This window comes from Chrysoperla carnea, chromosome 3 (genome assembly GCF_905475395.1).
Source record: "Chrysoperla carnea chromosome 3, inChrCarn1.1, whole genome shotgun sequence".
In the NCBI taxonomy this organism is placed as follows: domain Eukaryota; kingdom Metazoa; phylum Arthropoda; class Insecta; order Neuroptera; family Chrysopidae; genus Chrysoperla; species Chrysoperla carnea.
Genome location: NC_058339.1, coordinates 17,553,658 through 17,577,732, shown reverse-complemented (window position 1 = coordinate 17,577,732; position 24,075 = coordinate 17,553,658). Strand labels below are relative to the sequence as shown.

The 24,075-nt window shown below is 28.8% G+C and overlaps 2 protein-coding genes across 2 annotated transcripts; both read right to left on the bottom strand.

Annotated features, from left to right (window-relative positions):
• Window positions 1-315: 315 nt before the first annotated feature.
• On the bottom strand, window positions 316-11,890 carry LOC123296974 (protein croquemort-like). Its single transcript, XM_044878712.1, has 7 exons — window positions 11,828-11,890; window positions 4,717-4,865; window positions 2,975-3,286; window positions 2,007-2,216; window positions 1,710-1,927; window positions 899-1,264; window positions 316-671 (listed from the first exon to the last, which is right to left on the bottom strand). The coding sequence occupies exons 2-7, from the start codon at window positions 4,831-4,833 to the stop codon at window positions 389-391; spliced, it is 1,506 nt and encodes a 501-aa protein (XP_044734647.1). The 5' UTR covers window positions 4,834-4,865; window positions 11,828-11,890; the 3' UTR covers window positions 316-388.
• An 8,698-nt stretch (window positions 11,891-20,588) lies between these two features.
• LOC123296978 (suppressor of Mek1-like) lies at window positions 20,589-23,375 on the bottom strand. The gene is made up of 2 exons (XM_044878717.1): window positions 23,347-23,375; window positions 20,589-22,937 (listed from the first exon to the last, which is right to left on the bottom strand). The coding sequence occupies exon 2, from the start codon at window positions 22,908-22,910 to the stop codon at window positions 21,978-21,980; it is 933 nt and encodes a 310-aa protein (XP_044734652.1). The 5' UTR covers window positions 22,911-22,937; window positions 23,347-23,375; the 3' UTR covers window positions 20,589-21,977.
• Window positions 23,376-24,075: the final 700 nt, after the last annotated feature.

Here is a 24,075-nt window from a genome sequence, read left to right as displayed (position 1 = left end):
TTTTTTACTTTACAAAAACAATGATATTAGTTATAAAGGTTTTCCTGCGTGACAATTTCGTGAATCAATCTTCATTTGTAGAATATTTAAATACTAGCTTTTCATCCCATTTTATTATAAATAAATATTTATTGCTAGAACATGTTAATCACAATGGGATTTCTACTACCAGAAAATTTTAATAAGTAAAGATTTTTAGAGATAAAATTTTCTCACTCATACAAGTTTCTTTTAAGTAAAATCGACATTATAGCAAACATTAAAAATATTTCTACGTAATTATGAGTTTTTTTTTTAGTATAAGATAAACTAAAATATTTTTTCGTCATATTTTTTTGTTTGTCACCCTATAAAATTTCAATATTTTATAAAATACATTAATTATATGTTAACTACTATGATAAGGTGTGTATTCTTCATGATGTGATGTCGAATCATCGTTTGGTTTAATTAATAGTTCATCTTTTTTCATCCATGCACCACTCAATGATAGGTACAATCCAATGGCAATGATCAAGAATCCAATTCCACCAAAACCATAAAACGTGTAATTACCTATCATTGGTATTAATACGACTGTTTTCGCTTCATCTGCTAATTCGCCAGTTAATTCAGCTGTTTGTCGGAACCACATCATTGGCACAAATGTTCGTTGAAGATCTTTGAATAAACTAAAATAATAAAATTGTATTATTTGTTTGAAGTGTTAAAAGCAGGCCCGTAAATAGGGCGTGGCAATTCAGTTATGCGTCAGACGCAAGACAAAGACTATGTTTTATACGTAAACCAAAAATTCAATAATTCGAATGTATCTTTTAATATATATTCGAATATGTCTTTTAATTAGCCTTTAAATAAATACCGACCGAAAATATGAATTATATTTGTAAAAACTTACGATATTCCTTCATAGTCCTGTATCATTATATTAATTTGTAGTTGGGCTCGTACTTCTAATGGTAATCCCGTATTCGGTTCTAAAGCCATAAACATTTCATGTAAACTTTTATTTGGTTTCATTCCATCGATGTTAGATCGATACACAGGATCAGCTAAGTAAAAATGTGGATAAGATACAAATGCTGGTGCTCCCATACGACATAATGATACATTCAACACGCCACTTGGAAGTATTTCACCATTTGAAAAACAGCTAGCTTCTGGATAAGCTGTTCCGTTATCAAAAACACTTTCAGTACCTATATATTTCCGGCCAACTAAACCATGTTTATCATAGTTTTCAGCATAATTAAGTGTTACTGATCTAAAATCAAAATATAAAATATTGAAATTTTCGCTAATTATTTAAATAATTCGATTTTAACGCTAACACAGCTTTCAACTATAAAATACTTATCGTTTAACAACGAAGTATTATGAACTACATTAATCATAGTTCCTTGAAAATTTAATCGAGAAAGGCATTGTATGAATGTATCTTCAAAAGTCAATATTCAACGGTTAAACAAATAAGAGATTAAATTGAAGTAATTTCTCAAGTGAATTCTTGTCGAATTTTATCATGATTTCTTCTTCAAAGCTTGAAAAATCATTGGAGAAGATTCCCATCTTGCGTAAGTACGTAGTTAAGATTGCACCGTAGTTGTCAAAAATTAGCTTAACTTAATTAGAAGATATATAAGAAAATAAGGGTTATATTTTAAATACTTACCCAGTTCATTTTTATTTAAAATTTTTCTCATATTTACCTGCAAAAATCACTTATAAACAAAGTCAATTGTTTAGCTTTCCCAAATGGGGGCCAAATTTCTCCAGTAGTACCATTTATCATATTACACACTGAATTTTTTTCATAAAATTTCGTCTCATTTTGATAATTCCATGAATATAACTTTCCTAAATTTTTTAATTTATCCACACCGGTATGCATATTAAATACTCCATCATATGACGAACTGTCGTTGCGCTAAATATAAATAAAAAAAAAGACTCTGTATACTGTTTTAACAATAGGATGGTTTTATATTTAAAAAAATTTTACTTACCGGATAAAACCATCCAAATTTATTATAAGGTATATTAAAAGTAGTAACATTCAAATCTTCCATCATGTCAATTATAGGATCATCGTAGCCATCAAATAGTAATTCTCTAGGTGTCTTTGTAATTACCAGCAATTCTTTCTTTTCACGTAACAAAAAGTCAACTGCATGCCTTATTAGGATATGTTTGAATCGTAAATTATATGCTACAGTCTACAAAAATTGAATCATTTAAATAAATTACCACTAGCTCGCTTAAAAAAATTATATGGTAACAAATGTATTTTTTAAGATTTTAAAGTTTTGTAAAATCACAAACGAAAATTATTATTAAATCGTTGTGTGTCAGAACATTTTTTACTCGACTACGCAACGCAAAGGAGTGGTAATGTGTTTATCAATCTATAGACTCGTATGTATGTATATGTGTTCTTTCAGGCCAACTAGAGACCAAACGCTTGGACCGATTTTGATGATTCTAACGTCAATCGATTTGTATTAATCTTGCGAGTATCACAGAAGATATTGCAGTAATAATTCAATGTGGCGACCACCAGACGCCATATTATGAAAAAGAAAAAAATTAAAATTCGACGAACCATGTTAAGTGGGGTATCGTTGAATAGCTATTAAATAGACAAATCGATTGAAGTAAGAATCAATAAAATCGGCTACCGCGTTTGGTCTGTAGAGTGCCACAGAAAACCGAACATACAAACATAGGTCGTACATGAAAGTCGACTAACTATGGTAAGCGGGGTATTACAGACGGAGTCCATTAAAATCTAGACCGGCTAATATTTTCTCAATAATTGGCCTTGACTGTTTAGTCGTTATGTAAATTACAGAACTTGTTTTTTTCTTTTTAATTTTTAATTTATTGGAGTCGGGTTTTTTTTATTTAATTGTTTTATTTAAAGTTAATTTAACAGGGTTTTTTTTAAAATATAATTAACTTAGTTTCTACTCACAGCAGTGATAACATTAATATTGGTAATTTTATCTTCTAATGTTCCATTCGACATATCTGCTTCAAATTGCCATATTCGATTTTGCATGAATGTAATTGTATCATTGTTGTTATTCCATGTTAAATTTGTTTTAAAATGTTTTTCACTAAATATATATGGTCCACATTCTTGAAAATATGGTTTTATTTTTTTTCTATCCATTTTAAATTCAGCATAATTTGAAAAATTAAATAAATATATTTCTAAGTACATTGGTATTGGCGTTTCTTTCCACATATCAAACGAGCGAGAATTATTTGTCAAGACCAGTTCCTGAAATAGATGGATCATTAATCTTTAGTGAAATTCTGGGCTAAAAGTTTCTTGATAGTACTTAAGCGATTTATCTAGAACACTTAGTTAATATTTTGAGGTTTATTAAAGAAAGCACAGAAGAAGTTAGAGAAATATTATACAATAAGATCAAAAAGAAAATCACATATAAAAATGAAAATGGGTCCTTTCGGAAATACAGTTTTCCATAACTTTGCGCACCGTTTCTATGAAGAAAAGTTTCGAAAAATGTTTTTAGTATTTTTATAAGAAACAGTTTTAAACTTTTCAGTATCGCTCAAGATGATCAAAAACTGTTGAAGAGAGAGAACATTTTCTGCAGAAGATAGAGAAAAACTACCATTAACTAATATTTATGGCCAAATTCTTTAACAAATATGAAAATAAGGAAGTGTTTATTCAATAATGGTAAATAGATTTGAAGTAGGTTAGATGTAGTTGTTTACACAAAGATTATTTGCATGAATCTGAATCCACATTAAATAAATCATTAATTATTTGTTATAAAACACATATCAATTTCATCATTAGAAAGTCTAATTTAAAAAGAAAAAAATGATAATCAAATAAGAATATATAATTAAATAATACTACTTTCTTATCCGATATTATTAAAATCCTATCGGGATTGCTATGGACAAATATCGTGAGTAACACAGATCATAGTTAAATTTTTTTTTTTACTTATGTGCTTAATTCCTGGACCAGGACTCCAAATTCTTGAAATCTAATAGAGCTAGGTTAAATTTGATAACAAATTTGAAAAGTATGACCCAAATTTAGTAGGATTACATATTTGGTTTATCAAAATTGGATAAAATTTGGATGTGATAGAGCAAAATTAAATTTTTTGGATTCCGATGACGTCATTAAGTTAAAAAATTCTATTTTTTTGATAACACAGGCAAATTTGATCCGATCTTATTGGGATTTTTTTTGAAACCCACTAATATTGGGTCATTCTTTTCAGCTGTGATGTCATTTTTTTCGCAAGCTATCACTCTTGTGCCTTAATTCGGGGACCAGAACTCCACATTCTGGAAATCTATTAGAGCTAGGTTAATTTTGATAACAAATTTGAAAAGTATGACCCAAATTTAGTAGGATTACATACTTGGTTTATCAAAATTGAATAAAATTTGGATATGATAGAGCAAAATTAAAATTTTTGGATTCTGATTTGATTTTTTAATAACATAGGCAATATACTATACGAATTTTCATCAAAATCATTAGAGCCGGTCCCGATATATATAAGGCGCAACCTAAATACTTGGCACTGGCGCTATGTACCCTAATTACGGCCCTGGATATCACATTAAAATATTTGTACACATTTTTAAAAAAAATTTATTTCAAGGATAGTCATTTATTAAACTATTAATTAAAATGATTCATAATGTACTTACATCTTTAATTATTGAACGAAATATACTAGGCCATATTATTAATAAAATACCAGCAGCTAATACAAAAAATGTACCCGTTCCAAATACGCACCATTGTTTACAACAAATTGAAACCATTATTGTTGTAATTCAAATATTATTTCATTAATCTGAAACAAAAACGATAAAACTAAAATGAAAAAAATGATTATTCATAAAAATAATTAACAATATATTTATTTATGCTGGGATGCAAATTTTAATAAAAAAAGCAGGAATCGGAAACCCTCGAAAATCAAAAAACCTATGTTTCCAGATTGAAAATTGATACATTACTTTTCAGGGCCTTGAAACAACGTTTATCATCTCTGATGGCCACAAAAATTTGGGTAAGTTTTCTTTTACTCAATTCAAAAGTTCCGAGATTTTTGCCAAAATTGCTCGTCTTCCCAAAATTTTTAAAAAAACAATTTTTTGCATACCAAGAAGAACAATGTTTGGAATAGTATGCAAGTAGTTTCCTTCCATTCCAAAATTTATTCCTTCAAATTTAGCCTCACTGGGGAACTTTTTACATGAGTAAAAAGAGTACTCAATTCTCTTCAAAAACAACTCTTTGAAGGGTTTTATTATATAATTAATTATATTTGATAACATTGTCTTTAGATTTATGTATGCTAATTAATAATTATTTATTATCTATCTACTAAGATTAATGCCAACAATTAATAACAGATATAAAATTATTGTTATCACTATGAAAATCGAAATAAAAAAATTTTTATATTATTTTTTATATATTATATTGAAGTGTCTATAATAACTATTTAAAATGTTGCCTGTGGTCAAATTTCACACGCGATAAATTATGAAAAAAAATATTTCACTTGGCCCAACGAGAAATTAAAAAAATCAGGCCGCAAGCTTATAATCCCCCATGACGGGGGGGGGGGGCTTTTTCCTAAATACCGTCTCTCTCCATAAGTGAATCCGAATAGTTGAGTTAAGCGGGTTAAAAGAGTCTTATGGAGGCTTAGAAAACAAGATAAATCAAGTCGATATTGTGCGGTGGTATTTGTTTATAAAGTTATAATTATCCAACGAAGAAGACGGATAACGACTAGTTAGGTATACAAATTTAGCTATTTGTACATGAAAGTGTAGTAGATTTTATAGTTTCCAAGACAAAATTTTTTTCGATATAAGAGATTCATTTTGCAATATTTTGGAGCTTGTCGGACGGATTTTCCGAAAATATAATTCTAGAATTTTGGTAATATTGAAATATAAGTAATTAGAATTTTGGTAATATTGAAATATAATTAGAATTTTGGTAATATTGAAATGAATTCGAATTGTTGGTTCAATGTGTCTAATTTCTTATCAACTCCATCCGATAATAATAAGATCAAAGCAATTCTTCTGCAAAAATTTGGAAATCATTATGAAGTGCTGTTCAATTTTTATTCCTGTAGGATATAGATCTTATAGTTTTCCAGAAAATGTTTGCAATAATTTGTTTTTTGGTGGCGCCTGCATATCTGTTGAACTTTCACCTTTAGTTATTGTCAACTAATATCAAAAATGGTATTGTATCACGCAGTCCGATGACATTTCTAAGCGCATGTATGTTTGTTTTTGCTTTTAAAATATAAAAAAATGATATGTTGCATAACCATGTTGGTATCCGTTCCACATTATGGTGGGATTAAAGAATGGCATTTAAGATTAGATAATACATTATATTGAAAATATTAAACAACAACACAAATAATTATTATAATAGCCCCGGCAAAATCCGTCATTGAGTATGATTAATTTTCGCATGGAAAATTTTTGCAGGTTCTCATTTAAAACATACTCCTAAACAACTGTGCTTTTTTAAAGAAATTAGTAAAATTAACCGAATCTCTTCGAAAAAATTTTATCATATAATTGAGGACAAAATTAACAAAAAATGCTCTTAGACATTTGTCTCTAAACCCTCCAGTTTCCGAGTAAAAATTCGTAAAATTTTCATCCCTCAAAAAGTCTATGAAAAAATCAGATTTTTAATATGCATAACATTTTTATTTGTGATGTAAAGCTTACTCAAAAAAATTCCGCAAAAGTTTTGCATTTTGAGTGTTTAATTGTTAATTTAAATGTCTTGTAAATCTCATTTTTGGACAGTGGATGAAAAACTTTACTCTAATTGGTTAATATGCTTACGTCTTCTCTACGTTTTTTTTGTTTAGTAGCCATAAGGGTGAGACAGATCGAAAAACAATAAAGGACTTTTCGTAATGGAATCAATCACTTTTCTGACATGAGTTTAAGGACACACTATATAATAAAACAAGTGAAAACAAACAATTGACTGAGTTACTTGTTGAAATACCATGAATAGTAAATAAAGAAAGATATCCACTCTTAGATAGTCACACTCATGTGGCTGATATTCCCACATAATACATACTAAAAATTTGCACCTAATTTGCACCCTCACGGGTAAACAGCGACAACGGGTAAACAACGAAAAAATGTTTCAAACAAAAGTTGTTTATTTGTTTAACTTTTGTTCTATCTCTAACGGTTTATAAGATGGGTTCTACGGACCCAAGACCCAATTGACCTAAGTTGCTCATTTACGAACTCGGCCTCACTTTTCATGTCCTAAGATACCTTCTACCTCCTTGATACCTTTTTTCGTTTTTTGAGTTATCGTGTTGACAGACGGATATACCAAAATTTTGCTGGTAGCATCAATATTTTTAAGCGTTACAAACTTAGGACTAAACTTAGTATACCTATATATATTTTATATATGCATAATATAAAAATACTCTACTATTGTCTCACTTCCTTTGACTCTCACTTTGTTCATAAAACTACAATTAACAGAGATTATAATATCAATTTAAAATAGAAAATGATGCCATTTTTATGTCGATATTTTTTATTTTACAAGATAAAAACCACATACATTTATCAATCATTTATATAATTTGTTTTCTAGTTAAAATATTTCAATTAAATAAGGAAAATTATTTAAAATAATTTATGTTTTTTAATCAAAAATACTTCATCTAATAAATATAATTAGAACATATTCTTATAGAAACTAATTAAGCACCTACAACATTTACCAGATAAAATTTTTAAAAATAATATCTTGCTGAGATGGAGCATGTTTTAAGTTCAAGGACATTAACATTTGTTTAAATTGCATATTTTTTTTAATGGTCATTATTTTAAATCAATATAAACATGATTCAACCATTATAATTATTATACCATGTATATAAAATATACCAAGGTATACTAAGTTTGGTCCCAAGTTTGTAACGCTTAAAAATATTGATAGGTACTATGAACAAAATTTTAGTAAAGGTGTTCATAAAATCACCTAGTTAGTCCATTTCCGGTTGTCTGTCTGTCTGTCGTCTGTCGTATGTCCTTCTGTCATCACAATTACTCAAAAACGAAAAGATATATCAAGCTGAAATTTGTATAGAATACTCAATACGTAAAAAATGAGTTCGTAAATGAGCACCATAAGTCAATTGGGTCTTGGGTTCGTAGGACCCATCTTTTAAACTGTTAGAGATAGAACAAAATATAAAAAATGTTCCTTATAAAAAATTAAACAACTTTTGTTTGAAACACTTTTTCGTAAACATCACTGTTTACCCGTGAGAGCGCAAATTGTATAATATGTATTATATGGGAATATCAGTTATATATGTGTGACATGTATGTACGTGTAATGTGATAGAGTAATCAACACAGTCTATACATGGTATTTCAACAACTAACTCAGTCAATTGTTTGTTTTCAGTTGTAATTAATTTTAATTTTTGTACCTGTGTTTGCATAGAATAAAAAATGAGTCAGAAAAAATTGATTTTAATAGTGGTTGCACGCCGCCGTCATATGATAAGGGTGATGCCACACTTTATGTTTTTATTGACAAATAACATACCTGAATATCTATATACAGTGTGTCGCATTTACGATGAAGACACCCTCACACTTTCGTCATTTATAGGAATATCAATTTGAAATTTTGCACAGTCATACAGAGCAATGGGTCATATTTGTAAATTAATTAACTGAAATCAGAACTTGAAATTCAGTCTCTTACAAATTGAGAAATACGACTCTTAATACTTTGCATAGCGTCATAAATGGTTAGAGATATCCAAAAAAAAAAACTATTTAAAAAAGTTGCTCAGAATATTTTTTTATACCCATACTCTCATACCATATAATTACATATTATAATTTTATAGGAATATTTAAAATTATTTCATGACTAGTGTGCTAAGGAATGTAAAAACTGGACAAACCCATAATTTAATAGTGTTACATAATTGATATAATTTTGAGTGAAGACCAAAATAATGAAAAAATTAAAAAAAGCGAATTCTGTCATGAAATATTCTATGCACCTTTTTTAATAATTTTTTTCGATATCTCGTACCATCTCTGACGCTAGACAAAATATTAAGAATCGGCCCTATTTGTCAATTGGTAGTACCTAAACTGAATTTAAAGCTTAAATATCGGTTAAGTATTTTTAAAATTGTGACCCATCACCTCATGAGGGTGTCTTCATCTTAAATGCGACACACTGTATTTTTCCAGAGGTTATATATCATTTAATTAACTTTAACAAAATTGTCTGAGTTATTTTATGCTCAGTTGTAAGCAAAAAAGCACATTTTTAATCGAATATTCTATATTTTTCGTTATCTTTTGACTGACATTTTACTGATAAAATAAAAATTTAAATATTCCTTGAGTTAGTAACAAAAAACACGTAAGTTTATCAAATAATTTAAAAAATGTTCACCTGTTTACTAACAATACTAAATAATGACTAGGTTAACAATGTCATAAATTCATAATAAATTGAAATCATACTGAATAAATAAAGTAAGTGAAAAATACTGGTTTAAAATTAAAATGAATGAAACAAAAAATGTAAATCTAGTCCCCATTAAGTATGTCTTTGCATTTCTTTTTTGTTATTTAATTTCAAAACTAAAACTTTGCAAAATTCCCAAAATTTTGGATACAAGGGGGAGGTTGGTCAATTTTCGTGGTCTAATTTTTAAAATTATACATTTTTAGATCAATAAAAAATATGTGTATTTGTATTCTTCGAGCCCTTTAGTTTGATATGTCACTTGATAAAATTAGGTAAGGTCTTATACATCGAAACTAACCCCCTTAATCTATATCTGGTATAAAAACCAAGATAGCAAATTCCAAAATACCCGCCAATCAAATTTAAAAAAAAAATTGGATCAAGCTGGTATAGTGTTATACCTTGTTTAAAAAATACATAGTGTAATACAATGGTACGGAATCCTTGTACGATGCACGGGACCCTCTGTATACGAGTCTGACTCGCACTTCCAACCATTTTTATTTCATTTTTAATAACAAACCTCTAAAAATAATAAATTTATTTTTAAACATTTTTTGGAAAAGTGGATAGATTCGACAGAAATTCGATAATTTTTCTGGGTCCATTTTAATCTAGCCCCGCACCCCAGTATTTCGACAGTCAAGTCCTTAATCCTAAACTGGTCTGTCAGAAAGTTGTTGATATTGAAGAGCAGGTCAGTTTTTGATTGGGAACCAATTACATATAGTCGAATATTTCGACTAAAACAAACTCCACAAATTTTAGACCTCTTTGGAGATCTAAAATTTGGCATATGCATAAACCGTCAGGTTTGCTTTTTAAAGGGGATGAAAATAAGTAAGTAATGAGTGAAATAAGTAATAAATGAGTAATATGTGGCATACACCTAAAAAATTTTAATTTTTAACGTTTACTCTTTTAAATTATTTGTTTTAATTTATATAAATGGTTTTGTTTTATACATGCTACAAAATCTATTAGTTGGTTGATTCAGGGTTGCCAGAAAAATCTCAAGCAGCACCATCTTTGATGAAAATAAGCCTAATGTGTTACTCAAAGAGGAAAAATTTTATATCCGAGACTAAAGTGCTCAAGCATACAAAAAAAATAGCTTAGGCATATAAAAATAGCCTAACTCAAGAAAAGTAGAATAATCTGAGAACGCTGAGTTCAGAATAAAATAATTTTAAATTGAAATATGAAAACCTTTTTGACTTATAGGATTTTATTAATTAGCTGTTAATATTCTGTTTACTCAAAAATGTTTATTCACTATTAAATATAGTTTATAACATTTTATGTCCAGCTAAACCAGAATGGAATGCAAGGAATTTATACAGCCATATAAATACTAATCAAAAATCAATATCGGTGAACATAGATTTTTCCACTTAAAATGATAGAAATTTAATATTAAACAATTACATATCAAAAACATTTTTATTTTATTTAAAGGACTTTTATGGCAATTTATTTGATGGCAGACAAATATAGCCCGCATCCTTGATAAGCATATAATTCGGCATATAATTATTGGGAAAGTTATTTGAAAGACCGCCATGATTGTGTTGGTTTTTTAAACTCTTCTAATTTAATAAAAACAAGTGAAAACAAACAATTGACTGAATTAATTGTTGAAATACCATGTATAGACAGTATTAATTACTCTGTCACATTACACATACATACATGTAGCACACATATAACAGATATACCCATGTAATACATACTATACAATTTGCGCTCTCACGGGTAAATAGTGATGTTTACGAAAAAATGTTTCAAACAAAAGTTGTTGATTTGTTGATAAGGAACATTTTGTATACTTAAACTTTTGTTCTATCTCTAACGATTTACAAGATGGGTCATACGGATCCAAGACCCAATTGACCTATGTTGCTAATTTACGAACTCGACCTCACTTTTTACGTCCTCAGTACGCTATAAAAATTGCTCTTTTTGTTTTTGAGTAATCGTTATAACAGACGGGCAGACAGACATACGGCAGACGACAGATAGACAGACGGACAGACAGACAACCGGAAATCGACTAATTAGGTGATTTTATGAACACCTATACCTAAATTTTGGTCATAGCATCAATATTTTTAAACGTTACAATCTTGGGACTAAACTTAGTATACCTTGATATATTTCATATACATGGTATAACGAAAAATTAACAAATAAACAAAATTAAAATAATCAGCATACTTTTCTTTTAAATAATTTTGTATAAAAAAATACAAATCTACAGTATTTGTATACACTTTAATCACAATCACTTCACCAACAACAATAAACCATATTAAAAATAAATGAAAATTAATCTAACTTGATGCGATTAAATTTAAAATCATAACTAAATAATAACAAATAATTAGTTAACAATTAAAACTAAAAAAATATTAATTACTGAATGTAGCATGAGCACATGATCACATGTGAATGAATGTAAATAAATACTTAGTACGCTGTAAAAAACTTGTATTCCATTATCAACAAGTCTGTCAAGATAGCAGAGACAAGTTTGTTGGTGAGGTCGGAAAGTTTTCAATTTTTAAATATGACATTCAACAACCATTTTATTTTCAAATTGTTTTACAAAATCTTATATTTAACGGGCAATTCTTGTATTCATGGTAATTCGCGGAAAATTCTTGAGCAATCTTAGATTTTCATGTTTTCTAGGCAAGGGGTTTTTGGGGCGAAAATTTGATCTAGCTCGGTTTCATTGCTGAAAAAGTCGTTTTATTTCGGAAACGGCTCCAACGATTTTTATGAAATTAAGTATGCAGGAGGTTCAGGAGCGATAAATCAATCTAGCAAAAATTTTCCGCTAAATGTAATTTCAAAAAAAAAAAACAATTTATCAAAAAAAAATTACAAGGAAAGTTAGGATCATGGGTTTTTAGATAGCGCTTTGTTTGTAACGCTTAAAAATATTGATGCTACGAACAAATTTGTGATATAGGTGTTCATTAAATAACCTAAGGAGTTCATTTCCGTCTTTTCCGTTATCCGTCTATCTGTCTGTCATCACGATAACTCAAATACGAAAAGAGATACCTAGCTGAAATTTTCATTGCGTGCTCTGAGCTTAAAAAGTGAGGTCGAATTCGCAAATGATCAACATAGGTCAATTGAGTCTTGGGTCCGTAGGATCTATCTTGTAGACCGTTAGAGCTAGAACAGAAATTTAAATGTAAAAAATATTCCTTGTAGAAAAATAAACAATTTTGTTGGAAACATTTTTTGGTGTCCATTTTCTCCAAAACTATAAAAATACTTGTGTTCCTGGTCTCGATGGCTTATGTGTATGCCCATGCTAACTTGATAGATTAATTATGAAAGCAGCATTCATACATTAATTTATAGAAATTGTATAATTGTTAAGATTTACAGAGTGTACTTACTAAACAGTACTTCAGCTCTAGGAATATTTTCAAATATGTGCATTTTTTCGGAATAATTAAGCAAAGCTTCGATTTTCCCAAAAACCTGTTATATCACTTTTACATAACATAAGATACAAAATCATAAGCATATTTGTACAGAAAGCTGTAGAGGCGCAGAATTCACTCCTTTTGAAGATAGAACAATTTTTATTATAATTTTGCCATTTTATTTATAATGTTGCCCGAGGCTTTTTTTTTCAAGTATTTTAGCCGAGTTATGACGATGTTATAGGTTTGTTCCTATTTGAAATACGAAAAATATGTATTGGTTACTTATGTTTTAAGAAAATCGTATTTACTTTTTCCTGAAATAATTTTTCGTATAAAAGATAAAACCATAGTTATAAATACGAATCAAGGTCGTGGCCTTGGTTTACCACATATCATAGTCTATCATTTAAAATTAAAATTTGACTTTGGAATCGAGTTTAATGGCCAATTTTTCTTTTTTTTCATTTTATGACTGGTCGAATAGTTTTTGGGATACGGACTAACATCGATCCAAATATTACGATATCTCAGAAACTCTGCATCCAATCATTAAATTAACCTGATTTTTATACATTTTGGATCAAAATTACTCCAACCACCGAGTTTCATCAAATTTCGATTTTTTTTGCGTTTTTCTCGATTTTTTCAAAGCGGTAGCCCTTTAAAAAGTTGAGAAAAATCTCAAAAATTTTTGTATCTCCAATTTCGATAAAACTCAGTATATAAAGTAATTTTGACCCAAAAAGTACAAAAAACGGGTGCATTTGTTGACTGTTCGAATAGTTTTTGAGATACGCACTAAAATCCATTCAAATATTGCGATATCTCAGAAACTCGCAATGACGCATCCAATCATTTTTCTCAATTGGCAATTGGCTTTTTATTATTATTTGTTTTACTTTTGCCATTTTTAATATACCTAATTAAAAATTTCGTGTTACATGCTGTATGATCAGTTTTTCTATTAAAAGAAACTTACAATGTAATCTAAATATCTTATTAATTTAAAGATTATCAAACAAAGGTTATCTGTCTAATTAAAAAATAGATTGTTAATTAATACTATAATAATACTTTGACAGGTAAATTAAATTAAAATCAATATTCAATATATAAATAAATTTTATGAAAATTATTAAATAACTATACCTAAAAATTTATAAGGAAGGACCCAATTTGTAGAGAATTGTTAAATCTCTCATTTTTATTGGTTTTTTTGTTTGACCGATCAAAAACAGTAAAAATTAAATCTCTCAGAAAAACTATAGCTTCTTCTCCTTCTTCTCCTCTATGAAAAAATCAGGAAAAACGCAAAAAAAATTTTGTTTCCGAATTTGATGTTACTCGGTGTTTGGGGTTATTTTGACCCAAAAAGTATAAAAATCAGGTTAATTTAATGATTGGACCTATAGAAAGTTACAATGTCAGCGAGTATCATGGGTAAAACTTCATTTTCAAAAAAGGTTTCCACCGAAAAATTAAAATCCATAAAATTGTGAACAAAAAGGAGGATAAGTGAGAGCTTTAACAGTGAGGGCAGCAAAGCAGGCGGGTATTTGCTAGTGTATATAAATATTTATTTTTTGAATTATTATTTTAAATATTCATCATGTCTGCATTGTCTTTTATAAAAATGTTTACGTACGCATAAAACACTTTATTTGAGATTATGTACCTGTACATACAATTCATTTATTTATGATTATATTTATTTATGATAAAATATCATTTTTGGTTGAATTTTGAATAAAATATCATTTTATGTGACCAATTTACGTTTTACGCAAAATTAAAATAGAGACGAACACAGTTGCATATTTATCATAAATATGAATAATAACTTCCTTTTTTTTTATAAATAATAATGCCTTGACATTATTTATGAACTTTTTTTAGTTGAAAAGTTATTCATCGATGAACTTTGAATTGCAAAATTTATAAACAATGATTCAAAATTCATATTTTTAAACTTTTTGATAAAAAGTTAATGTTTTCATCACGAAAATAGAAATAAAAAATTGTATACTAGCTTAACATTCTTAGATAGTATCAGTTTGCCGGCTTTTTTCAAATTTTTTTTGTGCAATAAACTTTCAAAAAAATTATCCCACCAACAAATATTTCAACTGATGGTGAGATTCTATGAGGGATCGATTGCATAAAATTTTTCTGTTTATATTATAGATTACAAGAAGCCCATGCTTTTTTCAGGGTGAAATAACCTACCAGGAATCATGTTGGAAAAGATGCTCCTATATGTAAAAGTAAGTTTAAGCACCATGGCGTCAGTTTTTCCCAATACATATGAGTACAAGTGAGATTTGAATGCTACACTCCTTGGTGTCTCACCCCTGCACTACATAAATGCCGTAAAGAAATATGTCCGGAAAGTTCGATATCAGAAGTTTTTTATCTCCCGTCAATTTCAGAAGCCCCACGATTTATTTATGTAATTCAATTCGAATACTTATGAAGAGTTAATGTCCAGCAACGCCGTACATATTTGCCGATGCAGAGGTGAGACACCAAGCCGTGTGACATTCAATTCTCACCTGTACCGCGCAAAACTGACTCCATGGTTAAACTTACTTTTATTTATGGGTAGGTAAAATTGTTCACTATACTGCTGCTTTTCAATCCCATAACAACAGGCAAGAATTCAAAACATACTTGAAATCTTAAGTGGATATTATGAATCGATCTATTATACTACAATTTCAAATAGCTTTCAAATGGAAAAAGTTTCAAGTAGTTTACTTTTTATCTACAGGCATCCAAGTTGTGCATAGTTGCCATATCAGTTGAGAAAAGAATAAAGGTGTAACCTCATGCTAACGCTTGACGCTAGCTTTGAGCGTCAAATCACATCACGTGATCAATTTAGGCTGTGCTGCTACCTAGAAAAAAATCTCGTAACGTCAATCGTAAAAAGCTAAACACAAATTAGCTTTTTGTTTTAAAGATCAACTGATCAACCGTTAATTCAGAATGTATAGAATCGAACTCGATAGTAATCGATATTGAAAAAATTAAAAACAGTTTATGTTTATTTTAAAATTAAATCTAACATTTTTAAATTTTAACATTTAACATTTTAACAAAGCACTAATAATTCTTTTGTGCCTGATTCTTTTCTTTATTTCAGCTTCACGAATTATTTTTTGGCACCGATAAATCCACAATTGATAATCATATTCGCCTGCCATCGAAATTTCAATTAGTCAATTATGTTTGATATAATATTTTAATAATTTTTTATAATGTTTAATATTTATTGGAGTTATAAGTTTTTTATTTACAAATGTCACATGCTTTTGTAAAAATTAGGTTAGAGGTAAGTATATATCGAGATATCGACTTGCGATTTATTCTCTGTTAATTTTTTTATATTGACGCTGACGTTTGACGCTACACACAATTCTACTTATCTCAGCAAGGTGGAGTCATAATTTGACGCTCGACGCTAGCGTCAAGCGTCACCATGAGGTTACAACTTAAGGTTTGTCGTGGTCAAGTAAATAGTAATAGTAATAATTTACTTAATCAGAAAGTTACTGACTTGCCTCCTACATCCAACACAGGTCGGTAAATATATTCATAATTGACTCTAAAGTGTGATTAATAAAATACTAATACTGATTAATAAAATCTATTCCGCAAAAATTGTGAATGACTCATCTGATTTATTTAAATATTAAATAAAAAATTTGTTTGATTTATCAGCAAGACACATACCATACTCCAGTCCAAGAAAAAGTCGAAGAGAAAAAATTAATTATTTATTATGTTTCTGACACTTAAGAGTAGATTATATTGATGATTTCAGACTCGTCCGCCCGGTCAGCTTTTTCTTACTTCTTTTTTGGTGTTTGTCGAAAACTTCCATCATACAATTGAGCCTTAATTTTGTATTTGTTATCTATGTTAGCTAAATGCGGAGGAACTTAAATGTTAAGAAACGATCTAAATCACTTGCCAAACCCTTTTTGGTAACAAAACCCTTGCTAGCGAAAGTTTCAAAGAAATATTAATAAATATTTTATTAAAACTTCAATTCATATTCTCTTTCGGTTTTTAATAATCTAAATTTTGTGTTCTACGCTGGACAAATTTTAAATACGAAGTTAATTTGATCATCACAGGTTTATCAAAAATTTATCAGTAAAGTTGTGTGTTAAAATAGCGTTATAATAAATGATGTTAGTAAACGATTCGAAATGCATGATAAATATTTTTTAAAAAAAAATATTATTTTTAAATTCATTATTTGATCACGTTTAATAAAATAAACAATGATATAAATTTTCTAATCTATTATGGAAAATATACGTCTTAAATTTTCGCGTGTTTATAAACTTTTCGTGTAAACAGAAACAAATGTCAATCAAATAATAATTTTATTGAAAATGATATTTAATTTTACGTCATTATATCATTAATGAAGTTACAAGAGACGAATATTTGTAAAGCGGTGAAAAAGGGTGTAAAACCTGGATCCAATGAAACCACTATTTGAAGTATAGTCAACAGCCCCACCCACCAAAAGTTGGAAAACAAAATGATGACCTTGGCTACTACTTTTATTCATTAACTTTCATATGCAAAGATCCTAAAAAAACAAATTGAAATGGAGGATCCAAATTATCTTACAAACATAAGTTAGCGAATAAAACTTTATAAGTTTTTATAGATAAAAAATATTGGTGGTTAACGGAAAATCAGGTGATCTATTCGTGTGAGTCACATAAGAGTATCTTTTCGTATTATGAAATTCAGTACAATGGCTTTTTTATTACTGGAGTTACGATGAGTAAAATTTCTTTAAATGTTTCTCGGAGTAATTTTGATATAAACTAAAGATCACGCTGTCTACATCTCATTCGACTGACTCTGATTCTGGTTCTACAAGCAGCCAAAAATCGAAATTTTAAAACCATTCTTACAAACTTGCCATCGCTTGGAAACTGCAGATTTTTATGTAAGGTGATATATTATTGACGTTTCTATCATCGTCCGCCGGAAAATACGCGCGTGAGAAGTTATTCTTCGGTAATAACAAATATAATAATTTATAAATAATGGAAACAAATTATTAAACAAAAAAAATACCCCCCCCCCCCTAAAAAATAGGAATAATAGACTATTAACTATTTAAAACGATTCATTGTTTTTTTTTTTTTTTTTTTTAATTTTATTAAATCATAAGTCTATTTATAGGTGATGTGCATGCCCATCATGCCCATATAAGTGGATCCGCTATTGAGCGTCACCCCTTAATCCGCGACTGCTTTCAAAAAATGGTTTAAATCAAACATATATACGGAGATTTATTTGGTCAAACGCACTTTCGTGCTAGAAACAATCCAAATTATTAACAAAATTTAAATCATTTAAAAGTTATGAACTTTAAATCAAAGGTAATTGACATTAGAGGACATATCAGTACAGAATAATTACTTTACGTACAATATTTAATTAACACTGAATTTTACACTAACGGCTACCATACACTGCTTAAACATAATTTTGCACATTAAAAACACAATTCATTTTCTTAAATAATTTTTTTTTAATTTTCAATTATTGTCGTTTAGAGTTATTATTGTTTACGAATGAATTTTTACAAACCAATAATAAATAAATTACAAGAATGTGTAATAAAAGTAGAACACCTTTCTTAATTTACTTTTGAACATCAACTACTTGTTCATTTTTTAGAGATACTCAAAATTAATCATTATTAAATAATAAGTTTTTTTTAAAGTAATATGTGCCTAAAAAGTGAAAGTAACTTGTGGCCATTCAATTATTAACCTGTTACACATTTTTAACACCAAATTTTAAATTTTAAATTTCGTCTTACGTCATTACATTTCATTATAGTTAGAGAGATGTACATATGATTTACTCATGGTCATGGTAACCGTCTGCTGAGCCTTAAATATGATAGTAGGTAATGTTCCAAGTCACCCTGTAAGGTTCCTCGAATTTCTATGTGTCATATTCCCCCCAGGGAATAATTCGTGTTTTTCAAAGTGCTGCCAAAAAAATCCCTGACCACTTGCTTTTCTGCCAGACATATTTTCCTGATTCTTTTGACATCCTCAACACAACCACACAAGTTTTACAGTTTCCAGAACCCTCACTTCAAATTTTTTTACCGCGTAACGCTATTTTCGGTTTTTTTGGCGTAATTCAAATATCCTCCTGGGGGGGAATATGACACATAGATATTCGAGGAACCTAACAGGGCGACTTGTAACATTACCTACTATCATAATAAATTAAGGCTCAGCAGACGGTTACCATGACCATCAAAACATATGTACATCTCTCTAACTATTTGATTTTCTATGCAATAAAGAGAGAGCTTATTTTAGAAAATCTTAGTTTCCATTGAATTTTTTCTGTTAATAATTGGGGTGTAGACAAAATATCGAGATGATTGTTTGAAAGATCTTGAAAATAGTCGTATCTACAAAATCACCAAGCACAATTGAATATCGTTATAAACTGGTGAAAACAAACAATTGATTGAGTTAATTCCGAAAAAAATGTTTCAAACAAAAGTTATTTATTTTTATATAAGGAACATTTTTTACATTTAAAATTGTGTTCTATCTTTAACGGTTTATAAGATTGACTTATGTTGCTCATTTACAAACTCAACCTCACGTTTTACGTCCTGAGCATCTGACAATCGGAAACGGACTCTAATTAAGTGATTTTATGCAAATCTATAGCAAAATTTTGTTTTTAACATCAATATTTCTAAGCGTTACCAACTTGGGACTAAACTTAGTATACCTTGGTATATATTTCATATATACAGGGTATAATAACTCGAATATTTGCTCACATTTTTCAGGTGCATTCTATGAAATACAAAACGTCCTGAAAATTATGTTCCTAGAACTAAAAATTTGGCAAAATAGAATGTGAGGAGAGGGACATGTTAGTAGTTGCACTACATGATCCTTTTTTGTCCCGAATGCTAAGAGTTCCCAAAACAGAACCTGCAGATATTTAGATGTGAGTAGGTTCTCATCTCCTTTAGAGGTTAATTTTGAGATCATTTTATTTATTTAGTGTCCTCACAATTTACCTCTAAGGACGACTTCACTATAACTTTTGACTCGCTGTTTAACTTTTTCTTATTATTATTATTTTTTTGTTTTTTGAAAGGTATTGAAATAAATATACATGATCAAGTTTTGTAAGTAGTACTTTTATTTTAAATTTCAATTCCTTTCACAAAAATAAGAAAAAGTTCATATAAACATAAAATGTTTACTCTCGTATATCTAAAAATTATAAAGTTCTTGACGATATCGTGAAATTTTTTCTTATTTTTGTGAAAATAGTTTCGGTCTCTTTCGAATGGTATTTGAAAAATATTTTCATGTTTTTTTTTTTTTTCAAAACTTGAATTATTTTATCAATGACTTCATGTTTATGAACTTATTTTTTTTCATGGAAGTTATCATCTTTTGCAATATTGAAGGATCAAAGTAGCAGAGAAAAAATGGTACCAAACGAAATCTTTACTTTATTTTATTCGTTGCGTACAGAACTAGATTTAGTGATAAGTTGTGTAACTTTTTATAATATTATTAATATGAGTTTCAACAATTATTTCATCTTGTATGTAATAATCAGGGGCGGATTTAGGCGTAGGCAAAGTAGGCCTGAGCCTTGAATTTTTTTTCTCGATGAATCAACATCTTTTTTCAATTTCTCTTTTCTCAATTTAGAGTACTGATACCCGATTAGTCATTGTCTACCATCACTCATTTTAAACGATTCAAATACTTCAGTACAGTCTCTGACATGGTACAGTTGACTAAAACAAGACGGAAGGCGGCAAAAAAAATGGAGCAACGAAAAATTCGTTTCAATTATTAAAAAAATTTTGTTTTATAAAAATGTAAAAATGTGAATTTTTTTCAATTTTAGTCAATTTTGCGTGAAACAATCATTCGAAAAAGTCGCCACTTCACTTAAACTATATTTAATCACTATGTTCGCGAATGTCATCCTGGAAATTTTAGAACGTTTCTCAGAAATACTATAACCTAACCATCCGCCTTGTTTTGGTCAACTGTACCATGTCAGAGTCTGTACTGAAGTATTTGAATCGTTTAAAATGAGTGATGGTAGACAACGACTAAGCGGGTATCAGTACTCTAAATTAAGAAAAGAGAAATTGAAAAAAGATATTGATTCATCGAGAAAAATCAACGACTTTTTCAAATCATCAACAAAAGAGGTTGAATTATCGGATGAATTCACCGTCCCCGTTCAAAGTTGCACCAGATGTATCCGATGATCGATATCGCTGTTAGAATGTTTACTTGCACTGCAGTAGCAAATTGTACTGTGGAACGTTCATTTTCATGCTTGAAACGTATCAAAACTTATTTGCGTTCCACGATGAAAGAGAACAGACTAAATTCTTTGGCTATAATGTGTATTGAAGTTGAAACTTTGCTACAAGTTGATCTGAACAAAATCATCGATACATTTGCTGTTGACAAAGTCTGGCGTAAAAATGTACATTGAAATAATTGAAAAATGATTTGTTTTTTTGTTTTGTAAACCTTACTTATGATTAAAAAGTTATTTCATTTATTATATTAAATATTTTTCAATTTCCAAATAAATAAAACAGATTTTTGTATGAAAAAAGGGGGCACTTTGATGCCTGCCTATGGGCGGCAAATTCGTAAATCCGCCTCTGGTAATAATGAAACCATTTTGTAAAAACTCATATAAATGAAACGGAACTTAAAAATAAATATATAAATATATTCCTATTATTTAATAACAATTTTAATAACTGTCATCACTTATTTGGAACCATCGAACATTATAGAAACCACTTCAACACTAAATTTGAAGATTATTTAGAAGATTTAAGTAGTTCCATCTTCTGATGTACCATTAAATTCACTTAAACGACCAGTTGGATTTGTTGAAATATAATTGAGATCAGAATCGTAACTATTAATATCATTTTGATTGAATGAAACTGTTCGATTATTTTCTTTGCTAGTCACATCCTCTTGACTTAGTAAGATATTCAAACGGTCACTTTTCATTTTTTTATTACTATCAGTTTCTGATTGATTTAAGTTATTTAACAACGACTGCATAGGAATACCACCAACCTCACTTGGACGTTTTAAATTTTTTTCGAGTGTATCATTATTTTGTTTAGTTCCTGAGACAAATCTCTCAAAATCTGCATCAGTATCCCTCGTAGGTATATCAATTGCATTGTCGTTCATTAAAGATGCATTTGATGTTTCTTCATTATCACCAGATTTTGTCGTATATAAATTCTGTATTTCTAATAATCCATGGATAAATGTATTCGCTTCATCATCAATTTTTGAAAGAACCTCTTCGTTATCTAAATCTTCTTCAGTTGTATCACTTAAAATTTCAATTACATCATCGTTTGATACAACCGGCCTTGGTCCACGAAGTCGCATTTGAAGTAATTTTACAAAAGTTTCTTCATCAATTCCTTCATGTTTCGGTTCGATGTTATTTCTTTCGAACTCATTATACAAAGCCATAGATTCATCATCTTCATCGGCTTCAATATGTTCTTGATAAAGAGATTCATCGTCATTGATAATTTCTACTTCAATATTCTTACCAAAAATCGTTTTAGTCCTTATTGTATTTGCAATGTTTTCTATATCAGATCCATGATTAACAATTGCAATACAACTTATTGGATCTGGTAATGGGTCAAATTTCACTTCCACAATGTCATCACAAAATTTTTTTATCATTTGTTCATTATAGGGTGGAATTGGCAGCTTAATTTTTAACATTGTAACACAATTCAATTTAATCTTAACCTATAAATAATCACTTTGGATAAATTTAACGTTATTTCTATTTTAGGTAACAAGGTAACTGATTTCATATATGTAAACTATAAACTTTATCACATTTTTAATACAATTAAAAGTAAAATAAACTCGGAAAATATTTAAGTATTTGACCAGTTTAGAATAAATGATCACCACAATGCACTTGATAACTTAATGATTACAATTTGCTTTAAAAATCTATTTTAAAATTAAACAATTGATTAACAAAATTATTGACAACAAATTGGTATCTAACCTAATATCTTGTTTTAATTTACCAGTACCGAATTAATTGTTTATGTTCTGTCTTCTGTTCACGGCATTTTAGTTGCAATGTTGCAATAGAATATTGAATTTGGAATCAATAAATAATTAAATTATTATTTTCACTTACCACATTATTTAGAAAAGTTTAAAATTTTTCTATATATTTTTTACTTCCAATTCAAAACTTTCACGTAGTAACAAAAAAAAAAAAATTAATAAAACTATATTTCGTACAATATTTATTGTTAATTAATTATTATTACTTGTAACTATAACCTAGAATACAAATAAGTGAAGGTTACAAATAATTGTTTCTCCACAAAGAGCATTTAATACGAAAGCATCGACATGATGTATTCGTAATTAACAAAAATGATTGTAATAATACATCTAAAAATATCTCGTAAATGATGTAGGTATTCAGTGCTTAAATATGTTAATTATTTTGCAAACAGTTTGCGTTTTCAATTTATATACATAACAATTTTTAACATTCCCGCCTTTTCGAAATTCCTACCATAAAATCGAAATAATTGATCTTTATTCTGATCTATGACAAAGACAAGCTTTCTAAACCAATTTTTTGTATTATATTTTTTTCATTATACATAATTTTCTATTTGTTTTCTTGTGATCTGATTATCTGAAACAAGAGAACTGTTTAAAATGGCACTTTTTTACGAATAACAGTTTAAGGATGATTTAAGACTTGAAGATATTATCATTTGAATCTTCCGCCTGCAAAATATCTTAAAGACGTACCCAATGGCTGCGTTTAACTTAAAGGTGCGATTTCATAATGAAATAAATAAAATAGCATAATAGCATAGGAAACGCAAGTTAAGTCGACTGAACC